Genomic DNA, 23708 nt, shown 5'->3' with positions numbered 1-23708 from the left:
ATTTTTACAGAAGAATCAGCTTCTACAGTTCTAGAAAAGTCCTGCATTTCTCGCTGTAGGAACCTTCAGCTGTGGCTCTACAGGAGGGCTGAAGTGAAGATCAGCAGATCGGTGGTTTTTCAGTGGTTTCTTTTGAACAGCGGCCTTCATACAAACACAAACACATGTGACTGCATGCGAGCGGCGGGGGGAGGTGGCAGTCATGTGTCAGCGGTCAGCTCCTTGTGTGTTCTCCTCCCGTTTTCTTTATTTTGTCTGCTTTGGCTCAGAAAGTCTCCAAAGCACTTCATCCCTCAGAGAGCAGATCTGCAGAGTCATCATCTTCCTGCAAATGACTCACAGATTTCAGCCTTTTCCCCGAAACGTCACTCACAGATTTTACTGGTTTTCCTCTTTTGTGTTGAGCTGAGCGCTGGGCTCTTATCAGCCGAAACACCAGATAAAAATCGCTCTCAAACGCGGTCAAGGTGCACCGAGAATTCCAAAGTGACCTGAAACCACCGATGAGGGAGGGGCAGGACGGGGTCAAAGGTCACCTGCCGGATGAGCAGAGACACCTGCAGAAATCCATAAGTGCAACAAATACTCGAGTATTTCATTATTTTTCAGCTTCAGTGTTTTGGATTTTCCTAAAATCTCCAGCTTCAGGGCTGCAGCAGAAAGGGTTTGTCTACATTTTTAGCTAAGACTATCAATAAACTGACAATTTGTTCTTTTTATGACTTCTATTATAACAGAATTGATATTATTATCCTGTTTTCTAACCTGGTCTTTCTTCGGTTTCTTTGACGCCATTTTCCCGACATAAAGTCATCAAACCACAACTGGGACGAAAAACCTGCTTGTTGTTGGACCACTGAGTTTGATCTGGAGCTTCCCTGTCCATCAAATGACCACGCCCCCATTTAAAAATGTCAGATATGAAATGAGACCGTGAGAATGTCTTCGGCTGTTTCTGCAGAGTCCGTTCATTTCTGATGATGGACGCCTCAAAGGAATTTGTGTCTTTCAGACACAATGACTCGGATGCAACAGTAAAGGGCCCTATATCATACAAGATCTACTTTTTGAGCTGAGTGTTCCTCTAAAAACCTGCTCTCTGAGCAGCAGCCCCTCACAATCCATGAAAACGAGTGGGTCCCCACATTGTGACATCACAAAGTGGGGAACCGCCCCTTCCAGGAAGAGTCTGCGCTTCCAGCCCCCAGGCTAACAGACACACCCATTTTTGCAAAAGTTTGGATGTTGTTTGTTTTCGTGGACGAAAACGCAGAGACACTGCTGAGGCCGACTCTAAGATGATGTCATGAAAGGAGAGAAAGACGGAGCCCTAGAGATCGGGTGGTCTTACTTCCAAGTAGGAAACTGAGCTGCAAAAATAACTGTTTTAATTTAAAAAAATCATTCTTTAGTGTGTCACAAAATTGATCTGGCTACTCGCTCTTCTCCAGGCGAACTGGTCTGTCTTTGACTCACTCAGATTCAAGTCGTATACACTCAGTCGGGTTTGTCCCGGTGAAGACAAAAACGAGGGGGCCGAACATTCGGCTCGCCCGCCCAATGACGTCTTTGCGATCGGGTGTCTGTTCATCATCTCTGCATCATTGCAAATCAGATCTGTGTTTTGCAGGAAGAGCCTGAATCCCGCAACGTTCTGCTGCGTCACACTCAGGAGGATGTCGCAGTTACAGGAACTCCTGACTCAGCAGAAGCAGCTCAATCCTGACGAGCCGCGTCGCCTAAAAACCACAAACTTTCAAATGTGGGCTTTAAAAATCATCCAAAACTCCCTCACAAGAAGACCGGAAATGAGCAGATGAGCTGACTGTTGCCATAGTAACAACAACAACAACAAAAAATTCCATCAGGGTTCTATTATTTCTTAATTTATTGTAGAGAAGTTCCATTTTAGATAAGAACTTTGCGTTGTTTTGGGTCAATTAAATTGTTTTTTGCTTTTTCTTCAGACGCTAAAGCTAAAGAATTCGAGTAAAACTCTAAAATAAAAAGGAAATTGCTTTTTATAAAAAAGTTTTTTTTTATTCGGGTCACTTTGACCCAAACAGTGAAGCAGTAAAAACATTCAAATGTTCTAAAGCTGAATGATGTTCGTGTGAATAGAAAGCTGAATGGTGAAAACAGGAGACGGATCCCATCCGCCCGCTTTACTTTGAAAGGATGACAATTCCATTTACATATTTAAACCTGTGGGTTCATGGAAACGATGAATGTTATTTTAAAGTCATGCTGGAGCAGCAAAAAATTCCAAAGGAATCTACAGGGGCGGCGTTTTTAAAGTCTGAAAAGAGACGCGGGATCCAGTTTAGCTTTAACTGTATGCAAGACATGCATGCAAATGTTTTCAGATGGATTTTTATTTTCGGAGCTGCTTCCTGTAGAGCAGGTGTGTCAAACTCCAGGCCTCCAGGGTCGGCCTACAGCTGGTTTTCTAGAACCCCTGCCTTATCTGCTGCTCCAGCTTCAATGGCAGCTTGATCAGAAACATGTTGAACACCGGCCCTCGAGGCCTTAATTCTGACACCTCTGCTGTAGAGTTTACAACCGTTTGAAGCTGTTCTGTTGTTTGGTTTGGCTTTTATGTTGTGTTTGGTCATGTTCTGAGTTGTTGTGTGTCACACCAGATTCAGGGTTCCTGCCAGAATGTCCTGACTACCTTGGACCCAGCAGGAGAATTCTTGCTGCAGTGGCAGGGTTTTTGCTACTGCAGTCCTTACCATGCCACGCCACGTCGGATGGGTTTTTCCTGCAGTCATGTTCATGTCATGCCATTCCACGTCCAGCCAACCTATTCCTGTGGGGGCTTGCCAGGGCCATCCTCGAAGTTTCCCGTTTCTGTGGAGGGTCGCTCCTCTTCACATCTCAGTCCCTGAGGAGGGTCGCCGGGGCCACACTTAATGCTCCCTGACCCTGAGGATGGTCACGCTCACCCCTGTTGCCCATGTTTCCTGTTATGGAGGAGGGTCACCCTGGGTGTTCCCCTTCATGTGTCCTGTCCCTGGGGAGGGTCGCCGAGGGCACATGCCATGTTCCCTGTCCTGTTCCTGTGAAAGGTTGCCGGTGCCGCTCCTCTTCACGCATCCTGTCCCTGGGTAGAGTCTACTGGACTGCTCCTCTTCATGTCTGTTCCTGAGGTGGCTTGCCGGGGCGATCCTTGAAGTTTTTTGTTTCTGTGAAGGGTAGCCGGGGCCACTCCTCTTCATGTGTCAGTCCCTGATGAGGGTCGCAAGGGCCACACTTAATGCTCCCTGACCCTGAGGATGGTCACGCTCACCCCTGTTGTTCAGGAGGACGATCACCGGGGGTGCTCCCCCTCATGTGTCCTGTCCCTGGGGAGAGCCGTCGGGGCTGCTCCTCTTCATATCTATTCCTGAGGAGGGGTTCACCCCTCACTCCTGCTAGGCTGCAGGAACTCAAAACTGTTTTCTTGTCTTGTTTTGGGTTCGTTTCTCCAGGACCCCTCCTCTCAGGTGTTTGGGCATCTGGGATCTGTTATTATCATAAATAATCATTCCTTCCTGATATATTTAGCTGTTTTTTTTGGATTCATAGTTACTTTATTCTATTTTTTTCCTTTATTTTTCTGCTAAAGCAATAAATATTCACTCTGAACTGGAGGTTGTTTCCGTCGTCGTCTGACTTTTTTCCCCATTACTAGATTTCTGGAGACGATGAAGATTATCTGCCGTTTCCTTCTCATTCAGAGGCGCGGTGAAGCCGCGACCCTTTGCGTCACACAGCTGCAGCTGCATTTCTGCAGTGCAGCTGCAGTCGGGTCGCAGCGCACGGAGTGTGCACGCCGCACGACTCAAAGTCAGGTGAGACGCAACAATGAGGCTTTTCTTCTGCGTGCAGAAGCACAGACCGTCCAGTGTGAGGCTCCATCGCTGCCATCTTTAATCTCTCACACACACATGCACACACACACACGTGCACGCCCTAACACACACATGCAGAGAGTGCGATGAGCGCCCTGCGGATCCAGTTTTGTCCCGCTCGTTTCATTCTGTAATTACACCACATTCATTTGTCATGAATGGATCCATTGATGCCACAACTCTGCAGCTCGGTGAGTTTCTGTCTTCGACTTCCTGCTCTGGTTTCTGAACAAAAACTTTGATTGATCAACGTCTGCATGAGAAAAAAATTTAAAAAAGGAAAAATAAAACTATGAGTGGACACTGAATCCAGAGAGACGACGCAAAAAAGTAGGAGGATCCATTGTGGAGTCTGAAAGAGGGGAAGAAAGTTTGACCATCTAACATGTAAACAAACGTCCTCATAGAGAAACCCTATGGAACCCTATAGAACCCTGCAGGAACATGGAGGTCTGGATTCACGGCTGAACCTCAGAGAGAGAGAGAGTCATCAGAGCTCTGAGAAGACGGGAAGCTGTCAGGGATCATTCTGCAGCTCAGCTCGGCGGTTTTCTGCAACACTGAACTCTTTTCTAAACAATAAAAATGGATGGAGAGAAAAAAAAAGAGAATTTCAGAAAACCTCTGAGTCCAAATTAGGACTTCTCTGAAGCAGGACAGTCCAGAAAGTTCGGTTCTATCAGTAAAGGATAACAAAAAGCTTGTCTCCTCTCCATCTGTTTAGTCTGTTTTCACCTCAGTGGAAGAACTCCCACATAAAAATGCTCCAAGACCAGCGTCAGCCAATCAGATTGCATTGTTCGGTTGAACAGCGGAGCACCGTCTAAAGAAACATCCCATAATAGAAATACTTGTTTCCAAAACACATTCTTCCACTTCCATTTCTGCCTACCGACAAAATGACCTTTGAGCTCGGGAATTGAACCGACCAATTGCTTGCTCCACCCACTGAGCTACAGCTTTGCTCAATATTTATCTATTTTTGTTCTAACATTAAACAGGCTGCTGATTTCAAACGAGATAAGAGCTGATCAAGCCGATTTAACTCCTCCATCAAACACCTTCGGTTAGTCAGACCTTCAGGTCAAACCGCCTGCCGCCACTGCAAAGAGCGAGAAAAGGAGCATTGTTTGAAAGTGGGATTTTAACAGGAAAAGAATAAATGAAGAAGGTGTTTTTGACATGTTCTTGCAACATTTTACTGATGATTGAAGACATTTATAAAGAGTTTTTCTTTACAAATCGTTGTGAGTCAGAAACAGACAGAAAAGATGCAGTTGTAGGTGAATGTATGTGGAAAAAGAGAGAAAAGATGTGGTTTTTACGTGGCATTTTCACCGATGTATCAGGAACGAACCACGTTAGAACCACGAAGAATAAACCGAACAATGAACACAAAAATCAACGAAGATGATTTGTATGCAATTCACTAGTGATCTGTGCGTCAACTACTAAATTTAACGGGATTTGTGCGGCGTGTACGCGATAAAACAGTCACACGTTGGTGGTACATGGACATACATGGAACGGTCTGGAACGGCCACAAATTTGCATCTCGCCAAAATTACACACAATTGTGTAGGATTTAAGGTCTCAACCAACTGAGCTTGAACAGCTAAATCTGGAATTCACATAAAGTCTGGTCGACCGAATCTCGGACATCTGCGCACATCGACGAACGCAAGAAACATTTTGAATGACGTTGTTTACGCATGCATCACGAAAGACTGAGATTTCATACACGGAAAATGCGCAAAATGTACATAGTGGCTGTGTGACACAAAGAGATGTTGGTAGGACGCCCTTAAGAACCGGGCTGAAGAGTGTGGGGTTAAAAGGTCAGAGGTGAACGTCAGGGTTGGCCCGTGCAAGGCTCCAAATCCTAAAAGTAAAATAGATCCATTTAGGTCTTTGTTTTCCTCGTCCACGCTGGCATCAGTGACCTCTCAGCAATGGGGAGGGGAAAGGGGGCAGGGTTTTTCCACGCCAACAGCCCCGCCCACAACTCGGAGGTGAATTTCTGATTCTCCTTCTGCAGAAACTATGTCCTAGAAAACCACACAGGTTTTTGCTTTTAGCCTAAAAATGACATAATCCTAAATAACAGACCACTGGGAACGCTTTGAAAATGGATCCAAAGAAAGTTGGACTGGGACTTTAAAGTTGCACTTTTTGATTTTTTTTTACACAAAAGTAACTTGTTGCTTCAGATTCATCTCTAATCTGCAGAGATGTTTCACAAACTGAGCTAAAAATAGTGTTTCTGTGAAAACAGGCTTGCTGCTCCAAGCAGAAATCCCTCCTTTAATCCCATTCTCGGACGGAGCACAGGAAACACGCCCTGAGATCGCTTCTCATGGCTGCAGGATTTACAGGAGCGTCAGAGCAACACCTGGGAGACCAGCTGCTTCCCAAACCAGAACCTCTGCAGTCAAAGGAGGGAACTGCTATGCCAGGAAAGACCCCGCCCCTTCTCCCTGCTGCCTTTTTGTCAATGACAGGGAGAGACAGTAATCTGGGAGGATGGCATTCCACTCATAACTCCCATCGCACAGTTCAGATATCTGTGACATGTGACCCAGGAGCAGAAAAACCTGCCTGTGGAAAACCCAAAAGAAAAGTGTCTCCGTTTTCTGATCTGCTCGGATTCCAGATCAGCTTTGATCGGCTGCACTTTCCTGCAGGGAACCCGTTGCTAGATGTTTGTGGAACCGGTTCTACCCGGTTCTGAGTTCATTTCTGCATTCACACACGTTCTGTTTGGTTCCGCACCATGTTCCTTCAGAGGAACTCTGGACATCCAAGACTAAAACTGGGCGACCTGGAAGGTCTATTTCAGGCTCAGAACCCTGAAAAGGTTTCAGGCCACCGGCCTCCATGATGCTGACGGTTCAGAGCAGCAGAACACGATGGTTTCAAACGCTCGCCTCCAAAAGTCCACAGCGAGCAGAACATTTCTGCCGCTTTTGGTCTGGAGGTCATCAGCAGTTGTCTCATTTTCTTTGGTGAATAAACGTTTTTTCTTGTCCCAAACCCTCTGTTAGCTCCAGTCGTTCTGATCACCAGGGGTTGTCTTTTGTGCGGAATTTGCATTAAAATACACCTAAAAACTCAAAAAGTGGATTTGGCATGATGAAGACTCTCCTCTACATCCTCCCCTGTGGCAGCACAAACAATCATATCGTCATCGTGATATCAGCCTGTGCAATAATGCTATCGTAAAAAATGGCGCGATACATGGTTACCCGCTGAGTCAAACTTATGGCAGCTTGGAGTTTGTAAATCAAAGTGAGCCCTGTAGACAAGGGTCATTTGGAGTATAATTAAAGTTATCTTGACTATTATTTAAATAAAACTGTTGCAACGAAATTTAAATGATGTATTAGTTGAGTTTGGCTTTTCGTTCATGTATCACAAGAATTACCGCTGAGTCTTCCTCAAATCGTCCTCTGCATCCTGTTCAAAAAGACACTTTGTGACGGAAACTCTTGATGGGAAACATCAGCCACACTGATAAAAATGAACATTTCCATCAAACAAAAACAAAGTTTCATGTCAAACCAGATGTGGAGGAAAGTTACTACAGATTAGGATCAAGGGGTAAAGGACGGCGGAACAATATCCCGACACTTACGCAATCTGCCTTGAAGTTGTTAGATCTGATTCATAGAGGAACCATTCAGAGGCGGAGGACCATGAAGTGTCAGAGCCAACTGTCCAGACAGGAGTCAGAACTTGAACATGGAACGTGTACCTGACCTACAGTACATGAGGCAGCAGAACCCCGAATGATACAGCAAACAAACCCTTAACTGATCAACAACAGACAGTATTTTACTTTTTTGTGCCTTTCTTCTTTAAACCTCAGCCTTTCCAAAATAGGCAAGTAGGCGGGACAAAAGAGACTGCAGATTGCCTTGTTCTTTACCTAAAGTAGGAAGCCGCTCCTTGGTTTACCCACCAGTAGCTGGGACCCTCAGAGATCACCTAAGCTAAGATCCTTAATAAACATTTGACTGTAACATCTTCACTAGATGGTTCCAAGCTCAGGATGATAAACATCTACAAGATCAGCACACAACGACTGTCCCAGGATCCTCTGGGATCTCCAGATACAGACTCACGTACAAACCAAACACGGAAGAAGATCAGCAAAGAAAGGATAAAGGTGCTGAAATCCGGCTTGTTGGCAACATTGGAAAGTAGATGTAGACTGGAGGTAGAGTGGATGCTGACTTATTGTTGACCGGATGTAGGCCGAATATTGATGTGATGTAGACTAGATGTGTACCGCCAGAAGTAGAACAGAAGTAGACCGAATGTAAAGCAGATGTTCACCGCCCCTAGTCCAAGTGCAGATTACATGTACACTAGATGTAGATCAGATGATGACCGGGCATAGACTGGATGTAGATTAGTTGTACACTAGATGTAGAGTGGTGCACATGGTTGTCGAGTGCCTCCAGCTCAGTAAGTAAAGCAGCGATCCTGAATCTAAAGCTGGTCCATGTTGAGCTTCAGTAGGTCCCCTTACTCAACATTCACTCCAATTAAAGGCACCTTGAATGTTTCTTTGTATCAAAGCAGCAGCTAAAGGTTCTACAACAGACTGATTCTCAGAATGGAAACACCAGATTTGAGAAGAAAAAAAATCAGAATGACACCAGAACAGTGCAGAACCAGGAACATCTAAGCTCATAGGGGTGTCCATTTTATCACCATCTTTCATCACATACCGTTTATGATTTCAACAGAAGGAAAGACAAAGCTGCTGCACGTCTGCCATATCATGCCTGCTTTTAAATCCAGCTTTTCTGCTGATATCCATCAGAGCGGCCCCAGCATGAGGGCATATGTAAAGCACTGCCAGTTTCACACAAACCAGAGGAACCGGTTCATCCGCATGCCAACCAATCCAACACTCAGCTCCTGATGTGAAACCAAAGTCCGTGGCCTGTCCTGACACAAGCCGGGCTAAACTTTAACTACCAGCTGCCAGCAAACCTTCACAGTACAGACAGGTCCATAAAGAACCACAAAGACTACACCAGCTGATAAATAGAGGTGACAGAAATGAATCACAATGGATGTGTTTTATCCAGACTGTAAAAAGCTGTTCAAAGAAAAACTGGATATTTCTACTGGAATTTGACTACTTATTGATACATTCCTGTTTGTCCGGATTTTTTAAACAACATTCTCAACAAATTTAATGTTTGTTCTCGTATTGAACCAAACATTTTCTAAATGTCTTGGATGTTTGAGTTAAAGTTGAACATCATGTTTCACCTGAGCAGGTGAGAAAATGAGTCCCACCCTGGAGGTGATGGAAACAGACCGTTGTTGTTGGGCTCTGGTGTAGGAGGGACGTCTAACGTTTGATGTTATAACGTCCTTCATCACTGCAACCTTTTGAGTGCAAATCAAATGGACTGCAGCTGGATTTCAACACCGTTGGACTTTAGTGCTCGACGCCTTCTGCTCTCATCTGATCATTTTCTTTAAATATTGGGCCTTTTTTTGCATCTTTCTTTGCTGATGAAATTAAAACAATTTCATAGCTGAAGAAAGTAATTCAGCTAAAAAGAAACAAATCAAATAATAGCAGTTTAATGCTTAATTTAATGAAAACTTTTAAAACTTTTTTTAAAAAGCTCAGAGCAAACAATGCTAAGAGCTAAAACAGCTAAACTAGAAGACTTCAAACACTTCTTTATGATTAAAAGCACCAATAAGAACATTTAAGTGTTCCATTAGCTAAATCTAAGCTAACATTTTCAAAATTGTTCTGTAAGTTTTTACACTAAGTTCTAAATTAGGTAATTCCTTTGCTACATGTTAACTAAAGACAGCAAAGTACAATTAGCTTATTAGCTGAATTAAGTAAAAATATAATCAAGAAGCCAACAAATTCCCAAAAAGAAAACTACACCATCATCTGCAAAAGATAAGTTAGCTTAAGAACTTTAAACCTAAAAAATCTGCGGAATAAAGCCGAGCAATCGAAGTAAAAACACTCCGAATGCTAACTTAGCTTTAAAAAGTGCAAATACATTTAGAAGTAGCTAGTGTAGGAGTATTAAAAACAAGCAGCAACATGGGGGCACAATCTAGTGCTTTGGTGTGCTTGTCCCAAGTATGTCCCAAATATATGTTTTACATACAGAAAGGGAGAATTTGATGCATCGGCCACTAAACGCAATGGCAAAAAGTAAAAGATGTTAAGGGGTCTATATTCAAGTAAAATCAACTTTTGACATGTTAAGTGTTTTATAATGTTCATTTGTCACGAAAAATATCCTCAAAGGGGCAATTTGATCCATTCATTCATTTCTGAGGTTTACTCTAAAAGAAAACCTGCGCTCTGAGCACCATCCCCTCACAATCCATGAAAACGAGTGGGTCCCCACATTGTGACATCACAAAGTGAGGACCGCCCCTTCCAGGAAGAGTCTGCGCCACCAGCACCGCCCCCAGGCTAACAGATAGTGGACCTGGCGGTGATTGGCTAAACGCTTTTCTTCTGTATCCGTAATCTGCGCATCCATCTTTGCAAAAGTTAGAATGACGTTTGTTTTCGTGGAAGAAACTCAAACACGCCGCCGAGGCCGGATCTAGGTTGACGTCATAAAATGGGCGACACCCACAAGGAGAGAAAGGTGGGGCCTCAGGGATCGAATCGTCTTATTTTAGTGTAAGAAAATGAGCTCAGCAAAATAACAAATATTTAATAAAACAACTTCTTCTTTAGTGTGCCGAATGTAATATAATATAAATATGGATAGAGTTTATTCTGCAAGGCTTAAGAAAAACAGGATATAGACCCTTTAAAGCCAAAAACGTGTAACTTTTGAAAACAATAAAAAGCCTTTGTCGATTCACCGATTGAAAACAACGGGTTGTGAGTTGTTGAACCTATTGGTCATTTTAAAGCCAAATGAAAAAGTGAAAATAAATAACAAAAGAAATACAGGAATAATTTTCAGAACGACATAAAAACTGGTTTAAAAACACAAAATGTAACGAAGAAGTTTTATTTGCATTTATGCAATTATTTTCCAAAGTCAATTCAAGTCAAAACTGATAATTAGTTCCAACTAAACTTATACTAATATTAGCCTAAAAGAACCCACAGTGACATCACTGTAACAGAAAAACATCAGACATGTGGTCCACTGGGTTTATCCCAGGTCATTTTCCCCATTCTCTTCTCTCCTAGACAGTTAAATGTACTTTCCTGACTTTAGTCAATGAACGGTTTCTTCTTCGAGTTCACCAAGATGCTGCAGAAACGCCGTCCTGCAGCTAAACAAAATGCTTGGTGCTAAATTCTATCATTTCTCCCAAAATTGTTTGATAATCTGAAAACTGATCCAGATTTGATAAACCAAACAAACTTGTCTCCTGAACTGAAATCCCAGAGTCATGCTTCAAGGTCTATTTTTATCCTCCATTTAACTCCATTTCCTTTTCTGCTGCTGTACAGTAAAGCTTCTTTATTACCCAGCCTGGCGAACCCGCTCCACCACAGGGACGGGTCAGCTTGAATTGGTGCTGATTCAGATTTAACTTAAAGGCTGTGGTCATGTGATGCCACGGCTGACTCAGGAGGAGTGAGCAACTGTCTGTCAGGTTGGGAAATGCAGGTTAACACAATGAGTCCTGCAAAGCCCCAGAGAGCTACAAAAAAACTGTGTCACAACCAGCTACACCCCTCACACACACACACACACACACACAAAAGAGATTACTCAATCCCACAGATGACTCCTGACAGTGACACTAACTGACAAAACTCGGTTTCCATCCCAGAGGAGCAGAACCCGAGCTCCCAGACCCACTGCTGTTTCCCCCCCAACACCTGCCGAGCCTCCGGTCCCACCTGAGCGGTCGCAGCAGCAGCAGCAGCAGCGCGAGGAGATCCATCCACAGCAGGGGTTCATCCTCACACACACATCCTCAGAGCGCCTCGCACGCCGACCTGATCCCAGCTGACAGGGTGTGTGCGCGCGGCAGGAGAAACAGGTCTGCACTGTCCCGATCCAGAGGGAGGGACGGCCAGAGACAGGCAGGGGGAGGAGCCTGTGCTCACAGAGGCGCAGCACAGCTCCTCCCCCTCAGACACACTTCACTTCTCCTGAACACAAGCATGCGTGGGTCTTAAAATCATTTCAAACGTTTGACTTGTTTTACGCTACAGACATTTCTGCCACAAAAGGTGATGTCAAAAGTAATTTACACCACCAAGCTCCTGGATTTAGAGGCGGGAACAAATTTCCATTAAATCTCACGGTCAAAAAGTCCACCTTTACACCAAAACGACATAAATTTACAGCCGTAAATATTCATTGTTTGTTGCTTTCATTTGATTTTGTTTTAAAAACAGTTGTAAGGGGATGATTTTTTTAGCTAAAATACAAATAAAAATTAGTAAATTAAAAATAATTGACACTCTTTACACTTGTCAGAAACAGTAAATAAGCTAAAAAGTGTAAACCTACTATCAAAACTCTAACGAAAACAATTAAAAACAACAACAAAAAGCCTTTAAAATGATCTCTCAACGTTATGAAAAAAAATCTTTAAATTTAGATACATTAAAAAGCTGTAAACGTGATTTAAAAGCTTTTCAATTAAATTTTAATTATTTAAAAATGTTAAAGAATTCGTATTTCAAAACTCGACCAAGGTAATCACCCATGATTCCTCAAGCGCCTGTTTCTTCTAAATAGATCCTACTGGAAGCCTGGGAAGCTCCGCCCACCGTTCAGTAATAATATCAAAAAAAGTCTCGTCTTTACTGTTGATTTTTTTAATTTGAGAGTACAAAAATATGAGTAACATTACCAAGACGGTATTGCGAAAAATGTTTTTAAATGTTTGTAGGTGGTGATTCAGAGAGTTTGAACAGCTATGTCACTATATTCTTGAAACTTAAAGGTGCATTTTGACCTTTAATAGTAATAGCCTTAAAATGCTTAAAATGTAGATTGCTTTGAGCAATCAGATGCAATACCTTTAAAGAGATTGCATCTGATGGGAATTGCAAATCTAGTTCTGACTTTCTGTTTTCATGAAATGAATCAGCGACTTGTGAGCATCTCAGGATGTTTTGCTGATTTCGCGGCTCCTGACCTTCGTGCGATTGTGTGTTTTTGTGTGTTTTTGTGCGGGATTGTGTGTGTGTGTGTGTGAGCACTGCAGCAGGTGAGGAACCGGCCTAGCCCAAATAAAGCGCTTCCAGCATCACTGTTCCGCTGCAGTGTCCCATTTTAGTCTCTGCGCATTTTTCCTCAGGATCCACAGCCGTCTCTCCTGTTTCCAACTTTAACCTAAAAACTGAATCTAAGAGCCAAAAATCTTTGGAACCAAGGAACTTTTTTTTTTTTTTTTGTAGGTTTCACTCAAGCCTCCTCCAGGTGGGAACTGGGCCGGAACGAGTTTTGTCCTTTCGCTTTCCTTCACTCCAGAGTTTCGGAAGGACAAGGAGACCCACTTCACAGAGCGGTCACAAGACACTACCCCCCCGGTACCGCTCCCCACCCCCCACCCACATGCAGGAGACACAGAGAAGCCTGATCAAGCTGAGCATTGAGGAGCTTCTATTTAAACCAAAGAGAAACCTTTAATTATCAGTTTAAACTCATTCACAGGAAAGTTGATTAAAATCTCTCCAGAATCTCAGAGGAGAATTTTTTTTTTCAACTTTAATTTTAGAAACTGACTTACAGATGGAGATTTTCTAAGCAGCCAATAGTAATTAATTGCTGATTGTTCTGTGGGTTCAAGTGCAACTATTGTGAACCCTGCAAACTTATTTACATCAACCAGGAACAGAGAAATGACAGATTTAAAGTAAACAACAGCAGCTCCAGTCAGTTTAAATTCATCTTAGTTCAACCTTAAATGTAGAAAAAAAAAAAAAAAAAATCTCACAGAATCTTAATGATGGATCGGTCTAAATGCTGGTGGTGGATCATTGTAACAGCTGGATCAGTTTAAAAGCTGAACCAATCTAAAAGCTGGATCAGCCTAATTGCTGGATCAGTCTAACTGGTAATTAATGTTACAACTTGGTTCAGTCTAACTGCTGGATCAACAACTGCTGCTTTTTGAACGACTATTAGTAGACCACTTTAAAGGTGTGTATGTCACACATTTGGAGATTGGTTTTGCTGTAACATTTTAGATTGAACGTTAAATGTTCCAAACACCCAGTCTCCGACTCTTCTGCTGACGTTACTCAAAAGAACGTGTAGGCAGACGTCAGCTGATCCAGCGTGTGTCGACATGCATGTGTTTGATTCTGCAGATGAAGCATGTTCAGTCATGCAGCCGAAGGCCGTCACTTTGCACCACAGCGCCCTCTGCAGGACCCCATCCACCCTGCAGGCCAGGACTGTGCAAGCACTTTTGTTTTTACGCTTAAAACATTTTTAAACCAAATTTTCAGATTAAAGCGGTCCAGAAAGTATTGAAACTTATTTTCCTGTATTGACTTTTCTTTAACTTAAACTACTTGTGGTTTGGTGTAAGTCTCCTGTCTCACCTGCAGGGGTCAGCAGAGTAACGGTAAACATTTTCCTCCTGTTTTTCATGTCATTAGAAATGCAAACTCAGCAGTTTAGACTCGGCCGGAGTCTCTTCGTGCAGTTGGAGCCAAAACAAGAGATCTCTCAGCTTCATCACTGAATCCAGTGATGAAGAGCTGCGGGTCCTACCTCTCCCCGAGCTGAAGAAGCAGTCCATCTCCACGCTGGAGCGGGAGTGGGACACGCAGAGAGCCGAGCTGGGAACCAGCCCTTCCTGCGGCGGGTTGCGGTCGGTGGTTCGGACCAGACACCATCCGGGTCGCTCACTGGGCCGCTCCAGCAGCTCCACCGTCTGACCTGCAAAAGGTGTTACGGACGGCGTCAATGCAGCAGAGGCTCCACCCCCTCAGCAGTTACCTAAAGCCTCACCTGTACTGACGGACATCTCTGTGCCGCAGCCTGCCGTGAAGTCCTGCAGGACGACCGTCAGCTCGCAACCGCCAGAGAGCTGTTAAGAGAGGAGACGGCTGAGCGTCAGAACGAATCAGTCAGAACGTTTGGACCCAAAACATCCAGTGTTTGTTTTTCTCCAGCGGACACGCCAGCCCGATCCGCACCGACCGAGCGACCTTCAGCCTCCATAACAAACGGCTGCACACCCTCAGAGGAAGAGAAAACACGGAACTCTTCTGTTCCTGCTTATGTTTCAGGGTAAAGACGCATTTTCTGGAACCCACAGAAATCGTGGAAAAAGGAGACGAACCTCCAGATTTAAGAACAAAGCTTCACATGTTCTAACGGCAAAACGTGTGGAGCATTTCCAATACTTCCTTTAGTTCTCTGAGATGTTCCAGGAAGAACAACCAGCCGTCAGAACTGACCCAGAAAAGCCTTCATGGAACCACTTCAGGTCTAAAACCATCAAAGGACGTTTTCAGAGGAGGCAGAACTCAGCAGAACCGACTCCCAGGAACCAGTTCAGCTCTTTTCATCCAACATTTCTACAGAAAATATTCAAACAGATACTTTTCTAAAAAAGGTCATTTGAAGGGTTCAGTTCCTCAAAAAATAAATAGTTTTTTAAAAAGCATTAAACAACCGTTTCTAGAATTTATGAACGAAGTTTCAGTCTATTGTTTCACTGATAAACAGAACCAAATCATATGGATTTTGGTCCTCTGGTGGTTTTTTGGTCCTCTGGTGGTTTTTTGGTCCTCTTGTGGTTTTTTAGTCCTCTGGTGGTTTTTTGGTCCTCTTGTGGTTTTTTAGTCCTCTAGTGGTTTTTTAGTCCTCTAGTGGTTTTTTAGTCCTCTGGTGGTTTTTTAGTCCTCTAGTGGTTTTTTAGTCCTCTAGTGGTTTTTTAGTCCTCTGGTGGTTTTTTGGTCCTCTTGTGGTTTTTTAGTCCTCTAGTGGTTTTTTAGTCCTCTAGTGGTTTTTTAGTCCTCTGGTGGTTTTTTGGTCCTCTGGTGGTTTTTACTCCTCTGGTGGTTTTTACTCCTCTGGTGGTTTTTACTCCTCTGGTGGTTTTTACTCCTCTGGTGGTTTTTGGTTCTTTGGCGGCTTTTACTCCTCTGGTGGTTTTTACTTCTCGGGGGTGTTTTGGTCCCATGGTGGTTCTCGGTCCTCAAGTGGTTTATTTGTTCTTCTGGTGTTAAAAGAATCTCTAAGGAGTTCGGTTCGCAGCAGAGGCAAGTAGAAGCTGCCAAATACTCTGTTCGCTGAGTTTGTTAAGGAAGACCCTCTGTATCCAACACCCTACCATCACACTTCCCCCTCCAGGTTTCACAGTCAAGATGTCACATTGTGAGGCCATCCTTTCGCCTTTTGGTTCACGTATCCGTAACAGTCTTCAGTCGTTTGATGTTTTCAGGCTGTTTTAGTCTGAGCTTTTAATTACGTTCTCAGGGGTCTCTTCCCGTTTACCTCAAAGCTCCAGGTTCAAGCTGATATTGGCGTTCTACAACACTAAAGCCGTTTGTTTTGTGAGCCGTCTTTCACGCAGAAGGTCACCATCAGAAACTCCTCCTCTGGTCCAGCTGTGACTCCTGGTTGGTCAGACGTCTTCCTGTCAGCTTCCTCCATTTTCTGCGCTACGTTTAAATTTTAAAATAATCTGCATATTTCATGTTACAGTGGTCTGTAGCCGGACTTAAAGCAGTTTGATTGCTCCAGTTGTTAGTCTGTTCCAGTACTCAGATCGGTCAACCAGGTAGGCTGATCCAGTGGTCTGTCTCTCTTTCCTTATTACCTTTCTTGTTGTTTTTTCCATTTTCAAATGGGAAAATACCTGATTATTAAAGCATTTTTCCTGCAAAGATCCAACAAACATCTCGTCACAAGAAAGTAAAAGATGCTGAAATGTTAAAATGCAAAGAGACATTCTGGTCCATCAGGTGAGGTGATTCACGAATACAGACCAAAATCCTGACCGCTGTGGACCAAAGCCTAGGAGATCATTCAGCATCTCCACAACCGTCCCAACTCTGTTCATTTTTAGAAAAACTTTGTTTTGCTTTACTCCACGCTCAAACGTATGCCAGTAACAGGAACGTTTTTGAGCCCTCAGGTCCGACTCGGAACGTAAGGAGATGAAGCTAGAAGGAGAGCAGGAGACTCAGCAGAAGCAGGAGGAACAGCGGAGGACCTACAGGTCCGGAGGATCCGTGTTTTGGAAAATGTTAGCCGGTGTGCGTTCATGTGAGCTGCAGCCGGGCTAAAGATCTCCTAGCAACATAGACGGTCGTCTCTGTGTGAGCGCCGGTGAATGTGGGGCCGACAGATGGCCTCATGTGCACGAACGCACACAAACGCACACAAACAGGCGTTTTCTGGCTGATTAGAGATCAAGTCTGGTCGAAAAAGACCAAACAGCAGAACTCACTGCTTTTGTGTGACTTGGTGCTGCAGGTCACGTAGCTGCTGATTAAGCTTTAGCAGAAAATCCTCCTCTTAGCAGAAAACATAAATAAAAATGAAAAGTTGTGTCTCAGACTTTAAAAACTTCAGGTCACACAAACAAAACTTTTATGAAGAAAAGCGAGAAGAAGTTTAGAAAATTGTATCTGAGAGTCCTGATAGGACGTTCTTTAAAAACGGGAAAGAATAATAATAATAATTAAGGTCAGGTACATGTAAACGCCTCACACCACCTGTCAAGCACGGTGGTGGAGGGGTTATGATGTGGGCTGGAAAAGTAAGTTTAGTCAAATCTATGGCTTTTGTCTTTAGCTGATGAGGCTCAGGGAGCAATTACTTTTATGTTTACATTATTTTACCTTGATTAAAAATAAACGTAAATTAAATATAAATGTATTTGTCAAGCACGGTGGTGGAGGGGCTATGATGTGGGCTTGAAAAATAATTCTAGTCAATTTCTTTGGCTTTCACCCTCATCTGATTGTTTGCATCGGTGAAGTTCAGGGTGCAAACACTTTTTCTGTAATCAAATAAAACTTTTCATGCGGGACTTCAATTCATAATCTACGACAGGTAGGAAAATGAAAAAAAAATAAACTACTTTTTTGGAGCACTACAACATTTTCATTTTCTATTTCTGTGACGTGGCGGCGACGCCCTCCTGTCTAAAAAAGCGGATCTGGAGGAAAGTTGCAGCTGTCTCTTTCTCTGATGCTCTGTTTTTCTCCTCCGGCGTCTGAGGGTGTGTCCGTCATATGACCGCGGATGTGCACCGAGCACGCTCATGCGTGCGCACGCCGGCTTGTGACGATCATATGTTCCGGCCGTAATCGGAGCAGCAGAACCGCTGCAGCTTTCTCCTGGAAGGAACTGGCAAAACAAACAAAAAAATCCTGTTCCTCTGGAGAAATCCTTCGGAAACCGTCTGCTTTTTTTTTTTCCCCCCATCATCTGTTGCGTCACAAACTTCAAACTAATCAAAGCTGGAGGTCAACAGGAAGTAAATGTCTGACCTCACAGTTTAAATCTGAGGAGCAGAAGATCTCGAAGGTTTTTGAGCGAAACGTGGAGGAAGATTCTGCCTAGGATGGTTTCACAGAGAAGAACGCTGACAGACGCTTTGAAGCTTCTTGAACTTAACATCAGTGTAAAAAGGCAGATAAGCAGTTAGGATTCCAACCGTGATTCGGGTTCAGATCCAGAAACGTCATCTGCAGCATCACCTGAAGCCAAAAACCAAAAAGTTCCTGTGAGGAGAAGCTGGGAGGAAACCCATGAAAGTGATGTTCAGCATGAATCTGGGCATGAAGAGGATCCCAAGAACTGGATGGAGAAGCTTTTCCAGAACAGCAGATGACGTGTGTGAAATGGATCAACTCCAGATTTGGTTTTAACCGCTAAAGTGACCTGGAGTCGTCCCTGCAGAACCGGTTCCCGTCTCCAGATGATGGACAGAATCTGATTTTCCATCATTCGGAGAATTTCGGCACAGAAAAAAAAAAAAAAAAAAAGAATAAAAAAATATTTTCAAGATTGTATTCTGGTTTGTGAAAAAAAAAAAAGCCGAACACTTTTTTCCCCTTCTAGTCGACTTTAAAGATCTGCGACTTAAAAAGTTTTCCTTTGATCAAAGAAAAAATGTGGTGTATAAACGTATGTGAATCTCAGTGGATCCTGATGAAAAACACATCAAAGTTAAGGTTATAAAACTAAAAAACAAACGGCTAGAAGAAGTCAAATCAGACTGAAATATGATCTTTCAAATGGAAGTAAACTCCCTTAAAGTTAATTTTTATCATAAAAGTACTAACAGTAAAGTGAATCTCTTTGTGACAAAAATGTAAACAAAAGAGACGTCTGTTCTTCTATTTTGTTTTTCTTTTTACTTTTTTTGTTGATTTTTCTCTGCAGGGCTGATTGAGACCTTCGGGTTCTATCATGTTCCGTCACGTTTTACGACTTTGATCGAACGTTGATTACAGGTCGGCGGGAAAATCCCGGGATCGTCTCTGGACTCCTCAAAGACAAATTCTTAAGTCAAAAACATTTCCGGGTCAGGAGTCCAACCTTCAGGGGTCCAACCCCCCTGAAGGAGAAACGACCCACAGAGCGGAGCTGAAGTCTTCCTCCAGGTGCTTGGAGGAGCAGCGGGTGGAGTCAGACCAACGTGATGAAGAACCACAAATCTGGAACATTGGATGAAATACATCCTCATCTCAAGAGCGAGAAAAGCAGCTAAAGACGGATTTTCAGCAGCAGAAGATTTTTGGGTTTCTAATTTCATCAAAGAAAGAAAGAAAGAGATCAAAGGAGTTTTGCCAGAACCTTCTGGGACAGAAACGTAGAGATGCTGACGCGGGTCATTTATGTGACGGGACAGGTGGACCCAGCGACAGATCACGACATTTCAGAGACCAGCAGAACCTGCTCCACCCGGATCAGAAGCGGCTCTGCTGCCTGACTTCATCCCGTCCCTCCATAGCAGCTAATGGTCCGTTTCCTGTCTCGTGCACGTCTCGTGCACACGCCCTTTTAACAGCAGGTCTTTGACGGAGCACAGTTCCAGACATCAGTGGAACTTTGAGGAACCGTCCACAGCAGAGCAGCCAGCTTGCTTAAGGGCTAAGGGGACTCTAACCGGCACCCCTCAACCTTCTGCTGGACGAATCAAACGCCTCCTGCAGTCGGGTCGGAACCGCTTCTACTCACCCGGCTGCTCTCTTTGAACAGCTTGAAGCTCATCCACTTGGGCATGTCGACCGCTCCTCGCCGCCGCTCGCTCCTCTCTGACAACTCCCCGCTCTGCGCCTCCCCCCCCTCCCTCTAAACAAACAGCCGCTGCTTTGTGTGTCAGCGCGCTCGCCCGTCCGCCTCCACCTGGAAGCTACTGAACAGTGAAGCACGCCACAGCTGGGAGTGTGTGCGTGCGTGCACGCCGGTGTCACATGACCGGCAGATGGCCGCTACCCCACAGCAGTGTGAGAGAGGCTCACGAGGACGCGCGCGCACGTGCGTGTCCTCAGCATCACAAAGCAGCAGCAGCAGCAGATGTGAAAACATGTTTGTGTGGTCCAGACTGACGTCGGTTTGATGCCCGGTTTGCTTTCTGCCTCTTTTTTTTTTTAACTTCTCTTTTGTAAAAAAACATTTTCTTTACAGATTTAACGGTTCCTCCTCTTTCCTACCCTAAAGAACTCTACTGTTCTTCTCCAAATGTCTTTATTTACACTTTTTTTAAACCCGGAACAGTTTAACCCACAAGAAGATATTTTTCCTGAGAACCTAAATCCTGTAGAGTGGACGGACCACTAAAGACATTTCTGTTACACTGATGTCATCGTGGCTTCTGACGGGTTCAATCAGCAGACTTTAGTATCATCTGCTGTTTTTCTGTTTGTTCATTTACTTTTTGTTTTTACACTAAAAATACTCTGTTCTAAGAAGAACCAAACTTCTGCTGGACTGAAGGGTTTTGTGTTCGTGGAGCCTCTGAAGACGAGTCGTCTTGTGAATTCATTGAGGTTTTTTCAGCAGAACATTAGCAGAACGAGAGCGGAACATGAGCAGAGTGTGACAGAACTCAACAGAACATTGGCAAAACTCAGGAAAACGTGAGCGAAATGTGAGCAGAACAAGAGTAGAACTCAGCTAACCCTGAACAAGAGAACTCAGCAGAACAAAAAAAGAACATAAACAGAACTTAGAAGAACAAAAACAGAACGTGAGCAGCACTCAGCAGAACTTAGAAGAACAAAAGCAAAACTTAGCAGAACTTAGCAGAACATGAGCAGAACTCAGCAGAACAAAAACAGAAAGTGAGCAGAACTCAGCAGAACGTAGAAGAACAAAAACAGAACTTAGCAGAACGTAGGAGAACGTGAGCAGAACACAGCAGAACAAAAACAGAACGTGAGCAGAACTCAGCAGAACTTAGAAGAACAAAAACAGAACTTAGCAGAAGGTGAGCAGAACAGAGGTTGTTCTAGATGGACTTTGTTTACAGAAAAACAGGAACTTTTCTTGTCGTCTGTTTTCAAAGGCTTTAAATCTAAATGAGACCAGAAAACCAGACTCATGTCGAGTTCTTCTTCCCCGCAGAGAACGTAGAACTCGCCGCGTTCTCAGAGAACCGCAGGTCCATCCGCCAAGGACACTGAGAGGATGACTCCACAACATCTAGTGTTTCTGGGTAAACGTTCTGGTCGGATTCACATGGTTTCCAACAGATGCCAAAACGTCGGAACCAGGCTCCTCCTCCACCTCTTCTCTGCACTTGAAGGAGGCGGAGCTCTGGAGCGGCGGCGGACCTTCTCCAAACAAAGACCTCCGGCTGATCTCCGACTGAGATTCCAGCGGTGGAACTGAAACATCAGAGGCCTGGGGAGAACCTGGAGAAGCTGAAGGAGGATGTCTGAGACGGTAGAAGATCCGTCAAATGAGGCGAGAACATCGTCAGGTCAAGTTCTCCGGACTTCTCCTCCACAGTTACAAACCCAAAGAGAACCAAGCAGAACTCACAAGAAGCTCAAACTCTGGGGAACCTTCACAAAGAAACCTTCGGCTCCAATGGGCCAAAGTGGAGATGAAGGTGAAGCTTCATCAAGAACAAATGCTTCAGCAAGTCTTCCTTATCTTTATCAGAGTCTTCCTCCACCACCTTCATTGAGTTTGTTGAAAAACAGGAAGTCCACACAGATAATGGACTACAGCTCCAGGAATTTGGACTACAAATATGGCTGTGGATTTATTCATTCACATTTTCTGATTTATGGAGCAGAAGATTAAAATAAAATGATATAAAAGTTTACAAACTGATTCAGTAACACAGATTATCTAATCCACAAAACGTTGTCAAATCACATTATCCAATTATGAAACTGACTAGATGATCTAATCCAGACATTTTTCAGATTATTTTACCCAGAAATGTCTGTCATAGAGTTCAGATTATCTAACCCAGAGACTTTAATTAGTCAGATTTACTGAGACGAAACGCAGAAAAGGTTTTTAATTGCAGTGCAGCAAAATGACATAATCAGTTGCTATTTCCAGATTAAATTAAATGAGGAGCTTCTTTCTGTCTTTCTTTTGTTGCTGTGACTCGTGTTTTTGGATGTTTGTTTGGAGCTTGTGATAACCTGGACGTACATAAAGCGTCTGAGGAGCCATCTGGTTCTAAATGTCTGACTTTGATGCTTCGTTCAGGTTTGAAACTGAATTCGAGACGATTCAGAGACACATTTTGTAGTAAAAACATGAAAACAAAGACTCCAAACGGCTCCGTTTAGATACAAACACAGCAGTTTTCAGGAGATCAGCAGATCCAGGACTGAGCCGACCCAAACCGAACCGCCTTTTTCCGAACAGCAAACTGCCACTTTGACTCTATTTTTGTCCCGTTCCTCCCGGCCAGACGGGCCGCTCCCAAAACAGAGAGCGTGTTTACAGCCGCATCAGCAAAACCGCACGCCGGACAGAAAGCGTCCAGCAGAGCTCCAGGAAAAACCCGCCGTAGTTTTCCAGGCCGTCTAAACAACAAATCAGCTGACCGCAAACACACATGCGTGGAAGCTGCAGCCTCTGTCTGCGCAGACGACAGCTGCAGGAAAACCACCTGACAGCTTCTGCCTTCAGGTGACTTCCAACAACAGGCCCCGCCTCCAAAACTTACTTGCACGTCTGCAGAGCAGGGAGGTTGAGCGCAGACGCCCGAACACAACCTGAAGAGGGTTTTCATCCTCATGGTCGGCCGCTCAGCTCAAAGCCTGCACACAGCCCCTGCTGCCCCTGATAGGAGCTGCCCGGGAGACCCTGTAGCGGCGCAGCAGGTGCGCCTCGTCAGCCGGCTGCAGGTGCTCCTCTCACCTTGTCACTGTCCATAGTGTTCTGCGACGTCCTGGAGGCGATGGAGATGGTGTCCGGCTGGCTGCCGCTGCCGCCGCCGTCGCCCTGGCTGTCGCCGTCTTCGGCGCCCTCCCTGAGGTCAAAAACCAGACGGTCACTGATCAACATGAGTTTCCAGCTGAAGCCTGACGTTCCTGTGGATTTATCTCTGAAGAAAAACTTAACTGTTGGTTTATTTCGTCGTTCTTAAATGTGGGCGGGGCATCCTCCATGAGCGCCACAAAAGCTGTTTCAGCACTTTTTCACAATAAATCAAACTTAACTTTTACCATTTTTTAAAGCAGTCAAAGTGACGTTGAAACAGGATGTTGAAAAGATCTATGAATTTAAATTTCTGCAAATTTTTTGTTTTTATTTAACAGAATGTTAACTTTTTAAGTCAAATAAACTCGAATTGAAGAAAAACCTTAAAGACCCAATGGAAATGGTCTTTTTAACTTGTTCTTATAGCCTTTTTTCT

The 23708-nt window shown here is 44.1% G+C and overlaps 1 protein-coding gene across 4 annotated transcripts in view; it reads right to left on the bottom strand.

Moving 5' to 3' along the window:
* The window catches only part of kalrna (kalirin RhoGEF kinase a), a 128251-nt gene that overhangs the window by 25005 nt on the left and 79538 nt on the right, over window positions 1-23708 (bottom strand). For all 4 annotated transcript variants that reach the window (XM_023951149.2, XM_078940176.1, XM_078940177.1 and 1 more), the window contains exons 38-40: window positions 23210-23321; window positions 14858-14936; window positions 14618-14785 (exon numbers count right to left, since the gene is read on the bottom strand). In XM_023951149.2, coding sequence (XP_023806917.1) covers window positions 14618-14785; window positions 14858-14936; window positions 23210-23321 — 359 coding nt within the window. The remainder of the gene's footprint in view (window positions 1-14617; window positions 14786-14857; window positions 14937-23209; window positions 23322-23708) is intronic.

Source organism: Oryzias latipes, chromosome 21 (genome assembly GCF_053564925.1).
Source record: "Oryzias latipes strain Hd-rR chromosome 21, Olatipes_Hd-rR_3.1".
NCBI lineage: Eukaryota > Metazoa > Chordata > Actinopteri > Beloniformes > Adrianichthyidae > Oryzias > Oryzias latipes.
This window is presented reverse-complemented; position numbering and strand designations above follow the sequence as displayed.